This window comes from Henckelia pumila, chromosome 3, assembly GCF_033568475.1.
Source record: "Henckelia pumila isolate YLH828 chromosome 3, ASM3356847v2, whole genome shotgun sequence".
Lineage (NCBI taxonomy): Eukaryota > Viridiplantae > Streptophyta > Magnoliopsida > Lamiales > Gesneriaceae > Henckelia > Henckelia pumila.
Genome location: NC_133122.1, coordinates 45,254,596 through 45,265,595, shown reverse-complemented (window position 1 = coordinate 45,265,595; position 11,000 = coordinate 45,254,596). Strand labels below are relative to the sequence as shown.

General features: G+C 33.0%; 3 protein-coding genes across 3 annotated transcripts; 2 read left to right on the top strand and 1 right to left on the bottom strand.

The window, feature by feature from the left end:
• The first annotated feature begins 2,979 nt into the window (after positions 1 to 2,979).
• LOC140890917 (uncharacterized) lies at positions 2,980 to 3,832 on the top strand. Its single transcript, XM_073299076.1, has one exon. It carries the CDS (start codon positions 3,191 to 3,193, stop codon positions 3,392 to 3,394), a length of 204 nt encoding a protein of 67 aa, XP_073155177.1. The 5' UTR covers positions 2,980 to 3,190; the 3' UTR covers positions 3,395 to 3,832.
• A 666-nt stretch (positions 3,833 to 4,498) lies between these two features.
• LOC140890916 (uncharacterized) lies at positions 4,499 to 7,082 on the bottom strand. Its single transcript, XM_073299073.1, has 6 exons — positions 6,661 to 7,082; positions 6,441 to 6,511; positions 6,072 to 6,127; positions 5,464 to 5,928; positions 5,136 to 5,301; positions 4,499 to 4,909 (listed from the first exon to the last, which is right to left on the bottom strand). The coding sequence occupies exons 1-6, from the start codon at positions 6,803 to 6,805 to the stop codon at positions 4,745 to 4,747; spliced, it is 1,068 nt and encodes a 355-aa protein (XP_073155174.1). The 5' UTR covers positions 6,806 to 7,082; the 3' UTR covers positions 4,499 to 4,744.
• Positions 7,083 to 7,904: 822 nt separating this feature from the next.
• LOC140892619 (large ribosomal subunit protein uL18c-like) lies at positions 7,905 to 10,219 on the top strand. Its single transcript, XM_073301563.1, has 3 exons — positions 7,905 to 8,180; positions 9,140 to 9,301; positions 9,770 to 10,219. Exons 1-3 carry the CDS (start codon positions 7,986 to 7,988, stop codon positions 9,917 to 9,919), a joined length of 507 nt encoding a protein of 168 aa, XP_073157664.1. The 5' UTR covers positions 7,905 to 7,985; the 3' UTR covers positions 9,920 to 10,219.
• The last annotated feature ends 781 nt before the right edge of the window (positions 10,220 to 11,000 follow it).

Sequence of the window (11,000 nt, the reverse complement as noted above, 5' to 3'; positions counted from 1 at the left end):
GGGGTTAGTTTTCGGTATACCGTTTCAAAAATATTGGTATGAAAAAAATTCATACCAATACCGATATCGAAATTCTGAAATTTTGGTACGGAAAAAATCCATACTAATATCATATAGATACCGAAAAAAAATTCGATATACAAAAAAATGTTTATATATCGAAAAACTTTCGATACGATATCCCAAAAATTCGGTATTTTGACTCGGTATCCCAATCCTAGTTGAGACTTGAGAGGGTCGTGGTGGCTTATCTTGATCATAATAAAATTAAATTACTTGAATTGGACTTAAAAGAGTTCCGACACAAACAAAGGCCAGGGTTTTGTTAGGAGGCCCAAAATTTTGTTTTAGGCAGGCGGAGCCCAGTTGATGCATGCTGTGTGAGGCCCATTCTCGTTTTCAGCCCAGCTGCGATTTGGCTTGTAACGATTAAAAGGGAGAATTACAATTTTGGTTCTATAATTTGCATATTTTTTATTTTTGATCCTGTTAAAAATAATTTTGTAATTTTAGTCCTGTAACTTGCATCTTTTTTTCATTTTTGGTCCTATTAACATTAATTTTCATTTTTAGTCCTGTAACTTTCATAAATTTTTCACTTTAAGTCCTGTAACTTGCATTTTTTTTTTTCATTTTTAGTCCTGTTTGCATTGAATTTTCACTTTTTGTCTTCTAACTTCTATATTTTTTCTTAGTCATATTATCAATTAATTTATATTTTTAATTTCATAAATTTCATACTTTTTTATATTTTTATTTATAATATATTATGATTTACATATTTTAAAGCTTTTAAAATTTAAATGAATTAAATAACAAAAATTCAACTAAAATTATTCAAAACAATTTTACACTAAATATCATCTTATAAAATACATAATATAAATAAAAATATTAATCTAACGTGAATCATGTTATTTTGGGTTTAGTTTTGATATATAATATGAAATCGAACCATATAATTTTTTATTTTAAATTTTATATCCGACCAAAATTCCATTTTCGTTTTGGTATTTTGTTTCTTGAGTTTGGATTTATGGTAATTTTTGTTTTAACAAAATCTTAAGTATTCAAGTCATCTATACTTGTCACAAACAATTTTTGGTAGAAATATTAATAAAAAATGAAAAAAATAATAAATTACATGGTATAAAAATAAAAAATTTGCCTTTAATATGACTAAAAATAAAAATTAAGTGTTAACAAGACCATTGAATTCCCCTTTAATATGATTAAAAATAAAATAAAATTATATGGTTCGATTTCAGATTATATATGTAAAAACTAAACCGAAAAAAATGATTCATATTAGATTAATAGTTTTATTTATATTATATATTTTATAAGATGATATTTAGTGTAAAAAATTTTTGAATAATTTTTAGTTGATTTTTTGTTGATTCATTTAAATTTTAAAAGTTTTAAAATATGTAAATCATAATATATCATGAATAAAAATATAAAAAAATATGATATTTATTGAATTAAAAATATAAATTCATCGCTAATATGACTAATTTTTTTTTTATGAAAGTTACAATATAAAAAAATTAAAATTATATGTAAACTGGACTAAAAATAAAAAAATAATGCAAGTTATAGGACTAAAATTATAAATTCAGTGTTAACAAGACTTTAAATAAAAATTCATAAAAGTTACAGGGCTAAAAATGCGAATTCAATGTTAATAGGACCAAAAATAAAAAAAGAATGCAAATTACAGGACTAAAATTGCAAATTTACTTTTAAAAGGACCAAAAATGGAAAATATGCAAATTACAGGACTAAAAGTGTACTTTTTCCCCGATTAAAATGTTCTTTAATTCAATGTTTGCTTGAGTTCTAGAAATTTAAGTGTTATATATATATTTTTATAACTTATAAGGTGGACAAGTGTTTACTTTTTAATGTGCACTCGAATTAATACAATACATGTAAGTTGTAAATCAGATTAGCTAAGTAAACTGCATTAGGTGTGTGTTGTGAATATAGTGTTGGTAAGAGGAATCGAACTCTTGACATCTGATCAATCACTCACTCACTCAATTCACTAACTCAGACATATTTTTGAGAGCTAATATTATAAATCATTATCTTATATTCAAGTATATCCTTAAATCATGCATCTTTTATGGTCTCGTTAACTAGGCAAATGAGAGTTCCGTGCTTGATCAACCCCTTTTCCAAACCGTGGAAACCCGTTTTCTGTTTTTATTTGTTTTCTATACTCGAATTATATTTGGATGCTAAAAAAAAAAAACAATCGATCGAAAGACCAAACTGCACGTGATGTTGTAATCTAAAACACAAGTCCACATGCGCATATATCTGGTCTCTACTAGAGAAATCTGGGAGACAAGTGTCTGACACGCAATCCCAATACTATTACAATTTAAAATTTAAAATTTAAAATTTAGCACATCTATCCATTATCTGTAATTCTGTATGTATATATATATATAGAACTGAAAAGTCTAAAACCATGGCCATGGGCGATCACAACCTAATTTGATATCAAATCTTTTAATGATTCTTTTTACAATAGAAACATAGCGGTACATTTTTTTTTTGAGACATATTAATCTGGTTTGTATCTGTATTATAAAAAATAATATTTTTAATATAAAAAATATAATACTTTTCATTATTTGAATTGATTGTTGATGAAACTTTTTCGTAAATGTATTTCGATCCCATATCTAATAATTTCTGATTAAATGTGATGCTTATGTAAAATTGTTAATAATATATTTAGAAGTTTTGGACTATTATTATTTATTTGGTTAGTAGTATATGTATAATTATTCCGAATAAATATTTAAGTGAAAATAGAGAGAGAAGAGAAAGCAGCGGTTGTGGAGATCACAGGTAAACCTGTCAGGGCCCGCCCATTGTTATCCTAATAAAACGTTGTTATCCACCCCTTGTAATATATATTAAATAAAAATAAAAATTGAGAAGATAAAATAAAACTTCCTTCACCTAAATAAATGCTACAATAAATGAGTTTTAAATTAAGCTGGCCTTCCCAAAAACCACCACATCGTTCTAAAATCAACCACTCCATAATTTCCAAATCAAGGTGCGGCACCCTCGTCTCAGTTTCTTTCATGAATCAAGAACAATCCCACTAGAAAAGATTGTTTCTTTGACAAGCCCACTTTAGTCAACTGCGGAATTGGGTTCGAGGATGTTGCATTTGTTCTTTGCTGTGGCGTTTTCCGCCGTCCCTTTGACCCTTTACATCCCTCCGGTCAGAAGCTTGAATCTTTTTGTGGAGACCATGGAGGATATATGGAGGGAGTCCAGTTCTCATACTGGTAGGATATTTCCACGTTTGAGGTATGCTTGTTCCAGGATCTTGAACTGTATACTCTGTAACAATTCAAGGTAGATTATTTTTTAACGATCTGGGATTAGAACCCCCAGTTTGACGAAACAGAGCTTGTGAATATTGGCCCCCCGTTTTTTTTTTTTTTTTTACCTTTCTTTTTTCTCTGTTTTTGACGCTGTCAAAAGTGTTGGGGAATTGTGATTCGTGGAAGTGTTCTTGTGGGATGCCGATTACTGATGTGTTTTGGTATAATAAAAGCTAATTACGTTTTCTTTTCATGAATTTTGTTTTTGATCTGGGGTTTTTCCCCCTTGGGTGTTATTTATTACTGTTGATTACGAGCTTGTGGCAATTTTCTTTTTCTCACTGGAGCTTCTTCAGCGACATAGAGGAATATCGTTTTCTTTTTAAGCCGGAGGGATATCACTGAAAATGTAATTATGTTGTTTAACTTATGTGAAAAACCAAGTTCAAGTCCAGAAAACCAGATAAATTCGGCGACACCCCTGTTGGACTTCTCTCCTGGACTCTCCCAGGGGCTGACCTATGGTTGCAACGTGGTGGGGAGACGGCACAAAGGTGGGTTCAATTTAATGGATTGGATGGGCAAATTGGGAGGAGTCCGAATCGTTGTGTATAGACTCAGTTGTAGCGCTTGTTGGTAAGAAGAAGTCGTCCAAGTTTGGCTGTTTACTTGAACTCTATAGTTTTGCCATTACTGAATACCTTTCAGGTAGCTTCTGATCCTTCCTTTTTCTCATAATCACTCCACTTTGAGTTCGAGAAACAATTATCTGGACTGTGGTATTCTTGAAACCAATAGTCTCATTAGTTGCACTAGTATACTGTCTGTTTTAAGGTAGACGCTAACTCAATCGGTGGAGCTGTCTGAGTTGATGAGAAAGGAGCTGTGTGTTGGCTGAGGAGCATTTCTCATTTGTTTCTCCAGTCTTTGATTGAGAATTATATGATGTATAAAATGTTAAAATTCACTCAGCAGCATTTGCTCCATGGGATTCTCTGTTCATCTTCCAATCCTGTTTTCAAGATACTTCAATCATGTTACTTTGCCATATCAATATGATTACAAGTTTTCTGGCCTACATTGCTGGCCGAGAAATTGAGAAATTTCAAGACGCACTCCTCCCCGTGATTGCTTACTGTGCAATATTTTTGTAATTGCTAAGTCTTCCACCCTGGCATAATTCAACCGTCTTGATGGAAATCGATAAAGAATTTGGAGGTAGGAAATAATCTAGTTTTTATCAATTTCGAGTACATCATGGCTAAATAACTTCAATGTTTTACAACATTTTGTTTCAAACTTATTCTCAAACAAATGTGAAAAGTACAAAAGAATAAAAGAATTACTATATATATAAATCCCTTAAGCTATTTAAATGTTGCTTATTAGCTTGAAAGAGTGCAAGGCTTTAAGAACCAGAAAGCATTCAAAGTTCTTACTTCTTTCTCAGCTGCCCCGACTGGAATTTCTCCTTCAGGGTTAATCTTCTCATGTTCGACCAGGTTGCTCTCTTTGTTTGTTTGCTTAACCTCTTGCAGAATTCCTCTTCCCTGTTTTAAGCATTGTTATATTCAGTCAGAAACACACACTCTGGATATTAGCAATATGCATAAGTTTTCTTTGGCTTCTAAAGAGTATGATTAAGCACGAATCGGCAAGGAGCCGAACCATCTACCTAGAGCTCCCGCATCATACATTGTTCCTTTTTTTTCAGAAGATTGTTGTCGTACTTCAAATTTGAAATGAACCCATAATTGGATATTGTGGAGTACATACCAGAGGTTTGGGCCTGAAAGTCTTAGGTGTTATCTCAGCTTTCAACGTCCCCCGATTTGCTGAGAAACACTGTGGAGTAGGAGGTGAAGTTCGAATCTTTAGTAAACCATCCTTGATACTTTTCACTTCCACGGCTATAGGGGTGTTCTCGGCATCATCTTTTCTTCTGCAATAGATTCAACATTCTTACAGCTAGCTGATTCAAAAATTAATGCGTATTTGGACCCAAAAGCTTTGCCAATATAGAGGTTAAGAAGAAAAGGGACACAAGTGTGGGAGGAGGGAGCCAGGTTTGTCCGATCTACCCTGACTGGAAGAGGAAATTTACCTGATCTTTGGCTGCTTTTCCTTGGACATTCCGGTTTCTGTTGTTTTCACATCTTCTCTACTCGACTCTAGTAATGGCTTCTTTTCCTTTTCTTTGTCATTCAACTCCCCAGAATCGACATCCCTATTATCTTTACTATCTTTAACCTTAGTAGCTAGTTTCTTCAATTCATTACAGAATTCTGCAACCTTGTTCAGTATATCCCCACCACCAGAGAACAAATTTCTTGCAGATAAGGTACTTTTCAGCTTTGGTATTTGATCGGCTTTTCTCAGTGCAGTATCATCCCTTGGTTTCTTCTCCGTGCTTGATTTGATTGCCTCTTTTCTGAGCTTAGCTTTGTGATTTGGAGGAGTTGAGAAGTTGGGATTTTTATTTTCACCATCTTCGAGGATTTTGCCGCCGTTTGTTTCCTTTAACAAAACAGAAGTTGGATTTGTCGCCCTTTTCTTCAACTTCGCATCTCTGCAGGTTTTTAATGAGTTAATATCCTGTTTAGCCATGCGTGACAGGTTCAAGATTTACAAACCGGAGAACCCGTGTAGCATTAGACGATCCATATATCCATCAAACTAAACTTAAAGCTAATAAAATAGTTTCATTAATACCTCGTTTTTTCTTCACCGAATGGAAGAATCTCAGGAACTCTAGCAGATCTCTGAAGCTGGAGTAGACACAGTGAATGAGCAAAGCAGGCAAAGATCATAACATAACCAGTAACATTATCGAATCCGGGGCACAACTTCATCTATTGTGTAATTTTTTACCAACTTTGATAACAAAAGGGCTCGTGAGCTTGATTCATCACATTCAAGTTGAAGTATGTAGAGCATGATAATGTACGCCAAATTCATTACAAATGAAATTACAACAAACAGCATATTAGCTTTTCAAGTCTGAACGCCCGATCTACATAAATTTTCTTGAAAACCAGACAGAAAGTGTGCAGTGAACATGGAACATAAGGCAAAATAAACCTTAGAACTGGAAGTGGGAGTCCTCTCCTTCCCATTAAAGAAATCTTCAGCTGCCTTGGGGTGATTACAACCTATACATTAATTCACACATTGATGAACAGAAGAAAAAAAAAAAAAAAAAAATCACAGAAAGAAACAAGAAATCAGAACCCCCTTTCCCCCAACTATACACACACCTGTGTATCTATACCATTGTGAATGTGTTTCTTTTTTAACTTACCGGGGCGGCAGAACCAGGCTTCATCATCAACGGCGTCGTCCGAGGCCAAAAAGTCGATCCATTTCGGGGCGTTGATGAGCTCATACATCTCGTCTCTCACAAATCTTGAATCTACATTCTTCCAATCGATTATAGCAACGTCCATTTAGTTTGATCTCTGTAAAAAAAAAAAATAGCAAAAATAATACAATATATACAAACAAAAAAACAAAAAAAGATTGGAAATCCAAGTGTTCCTGTAAAATCCCAGATCAGAGAAGAGATTGATCGTGAGAAGAGTATATTAGCAAGAAAGAAAGAAAAGGAAGAGAAAATAAAAGAAGAAGAGAGACAGTGGACCGTTGGAGGGAAGATATTTTGTTATTTAATTGGCTATTTTGTTGTGTCAAATTACTTTCCGACCGTTGGGAATTTTGACGTTTTATTTGATCTGGCAAGTCTGCTATTGGGTCAACCATTGCTTTCCATTGGGCTAGGTTTTGGGTCAGCCCAGTTTAGTTTTCAAAATTATTTATTTTTTTAGTTTTGTTATACAAAACGAAGGTTAAATGATGATATTGATACAGGGCTTTAGTTTGATTTTGTTTCAGAAATTTGGGGAAATAGATTATTGTATGGTTGATCTTACATTAAAATAAAATATGATATTTTTATGTTGACATATCATATTAAATGCAATAATGGAGTATTTTGGGAAATTAAGAGAAGTTAGCAACTTCAAAGTAATCGGGCATACAAAAAGAAGGAAAAATATGTTTTGGAGAAAGAATAATAAATGATATTTTGGTCATTTTGAAGGAAGGAAAATCTTTCTAGAAAACAGAAACAAGTAATTCAAATAAATTATTATTATATAAATTATTTTAAATCCATTCCAACAAAATCACTATTCAAATAAAAAGTACTTTAATTTAAATGCAATACAATACAATATAATAGTATTAATACAAATATGCTACGAACACGAACCACATTTTTGCACCCAATAAAGGTCTAACAAGAAACAGAAAGATAATATAACTTTGTTTTAACTTAAAATTTGAGTCGATGAAAAGATACTGAATCTCATCGTTCGTAGAAAAAATAGAACTGCGGGAATAAGTTGACTATATCTTATATAAAATTTTACAGTTTTAATTGAGAAGGGGCATATATTAATATTTTAATTAAAAACAGTAATTTGAGAGAGTAGAAATGTGTGTTCATGTTTTAAAGGGATCAAATCTGTAAATACCAAAACATTGTTTCCCTTGCCCTTTCCTTTCCTTATCCTGAACTTGAAGCCAACCCCATTTTCTTTACCTGTAGTAGAGAAGTGATAAGAGATGTCCAGCACTTCAGTTTCGCTCTCGTTTCTGCACACAACTGTGGCCAGTATCAGACAAAAGCAGCTTTGCAATGGGTTTCGCCCAAATTCAGCGCCGTTGCTGAGCCAACAACATCGGCCACTGATTGTTCAAGCCAAGTCCGCGACTCGACAAGACGATAGAACTGCTCGCCATGCTCGTATCCGCAAAAAGGCATGTTTTCCGTCATACTCATTTTTTTTTTACTGTTCTCTTTGTTTTAGGATCGACATGAATCCGATTCTAGGTATGTGAGATTACTGATGAAGAAAGACTTTAAGATGGGTATCCTAGATACGATGTTGTGTACCCCAAGTGTTTGCCAAAATGAGTGAACTAGTGAGTGATGTTATTTTGGCCGATTGTTATCGAGGTTGTATGTAAGGCTTGTAATGGTGAATGGTGGCCAGCTCTTTAGAATAAGAATTATATCTACGGGTCCTTGTAACTTATTGTTGTTTGATTGCATAGTTTGCTCATGGGCGATGTTCTACGTAATTCATCCTTATTCAGCTAGAGATGACAATAAAGAGGAAAACTTTACTTGCATTTTGATTGTATGTTCCTGATCATGTTGCTGCTCTTGCTCATATTGTTTCTGTTTAAGTCAACTGCTACAATTGCTAGTAAATAATCAATTTCAGAATGTATTGTGCTGCCAAACCAGCATCATTCTTCACCGTATTATTTCAGAATGTATAGTATGTGCTATATCTTAAGCACAATGCCATTCGGAACAATATAAGAAACTGTTGTTCCTAGCATTCCATCTCTGGGTTATGGGTCCAACTACAAGTCCGAACTTGCGATCTTGGTTTGGTTTTGATATTAATTGTAGGATTGAAGGTTGAAGTTGTGAATCTCTTCATATTAGTTTTTGAAGATAAAAGATGTTAGATCTTAATATAAGTTGCTAAATTGATAGATCAAATACGCTCTAGGAGATTTGGAGCTTTTAAAATGCTATTTTCCTGTTATTGGGCAAGATAGACATTTATGCCATTGGACAAAAAGCTTGTGAGATATGAAATATAAGTTGAGCTATGTGCACCTTTTTTTATGGATCAACTTTTTTCATTGGAATTTTGGAGCTAGTTTACTCTATTAAATGTGCAAACACACATTTTATTCAGGTTGAAGGGACAACAGAAAGACCAAGATTATGCGTTTTTCGCTCCAACAAGCACATCTATGCTCAGGTGATCGACGATTCAAAGATGCATACTCTTGCTTCTGCCTCTACTGTGCAGAAACCCATCTCAGAGGAGTTTGACTACAGTTCTGGTCCTACCATTGTAAGTGAATTCCACATATCAGAAATCGAAGTAGTAGCGTTGCTAAATGCATTCACTGCGTATCATGTTCTACTTGATGATTTTAGAAATACTTTGCCGTTCAAGAGTCCCATTGGCTAGCAAATTACTTTCTTTGCTCATTCCATCATAATCCAATTTTTGAATATTTCTTAAATTTTGACGCCAGTAACTTGCATATGAGAATTCAACTAAAAGATGTTACTTCCATAGATTAATAGAAAAAGATATTTTAGGGAACCATGCCTAAAAAATTACATAGACAAAGCTTAAGAAGCGTTCTCACAAATGCGTCCTTCTTGTCAATGTGGCTAGCTATGCGCGTGCTGGGATTAAATGTTGAAAGCAGGGTTCATTCTTCACTGCTTTACATTCGTTTTACCCCTTTATCATGACATTTTTTTTTAAAACCTAAAATACAAGCATTAACATCAAGGTTTGTGATGTCAGGACATTGCCAAAAGAGTTGGTGAAGTTATAGCAAAAAATTGTCTTGAAAAAGGAATAACAAAGGTAGCCTTCGATCGGGGTGGTTACCCCTACCATGGGCGGATCGAGGCCCTTGCAGCTTCTGCTCGGGAGCACGGCTTGCTATTCTGAAGCTTATGCGGTCGAATTCGAATTAATTTGCATGTTTATTTGTAATTGAAGTATTTTCACTTTTAGGCTTTTGTCATTCATTAATTTCTGTGAGCAAAGAAGGCTTAGACACAAAAACGTTGCTTTAGGCTAAAAGTCTATTGTACGTGTTGGAGTCATAATTGGTGTTTTGGTGGATCCAGGAAATAGGCCGGATGATTAAGGCCACGGAGTCAAAATTGGGCCGGACCCAATAGAACGGGCTTGTAAAATGAGCCAGGGCTATCCCTTAAGACCATCTATAGTGAATTCCAGGACTATGGGCTTCATTTTAAAAAATTAGTAAATAATAATAATAATATTTTTCGTAGTAATAATAACTGGATAATCGATTTGACCCGATTACTTCTGGAATCATAGATATGGTATATATAAACAACGGACGATGAGTATTTTGAAAGCTGAATATTATATCTATAAGACTATAACCATTAATTTCATGTGCTACACTTTTATTACTGTAAATAGAAAGCATAAAACTTTCATTTTTATTATTATTATTATTATTATATTTTTGTTGAATTATTGCTTGCACCTACTTTATATGGTAATGTTATAGAGACAGCAAAAATTGAATAACAATTCTTACCTCATAAAATTATCGATATAAAAATTTTATTCATCAAATCGCATGATACATTGAATACAAGATTTCACGATATAATTATTATAAAATTATTTTACGATATATTGATTGTACCTTAGTAATAAAATTAATCATATCATTAGATTACATTTTTCATCACACTTACTATTATACGGGGTCCCTCCTGATTGTATAAACCATGCTTTTTTTTTGTTTGACCCAAATATATAGACATACACCAGATTTAGTATTAATTTTTTACACTTTATCAATATACTTCTATTAACTACCTCTTGAAAATTGTTAATTTAAATAGGGATAGAATAGGAAGTCTATACATAATTTGTTTTCCCAATGATTTTTTTTATTATTTGTGTCAAGAAAAAATTAAAACTATATAATCGGGACGAAAGCGTATCTATTACATAAGTTCATATATTTGAAATTCAGTCAATA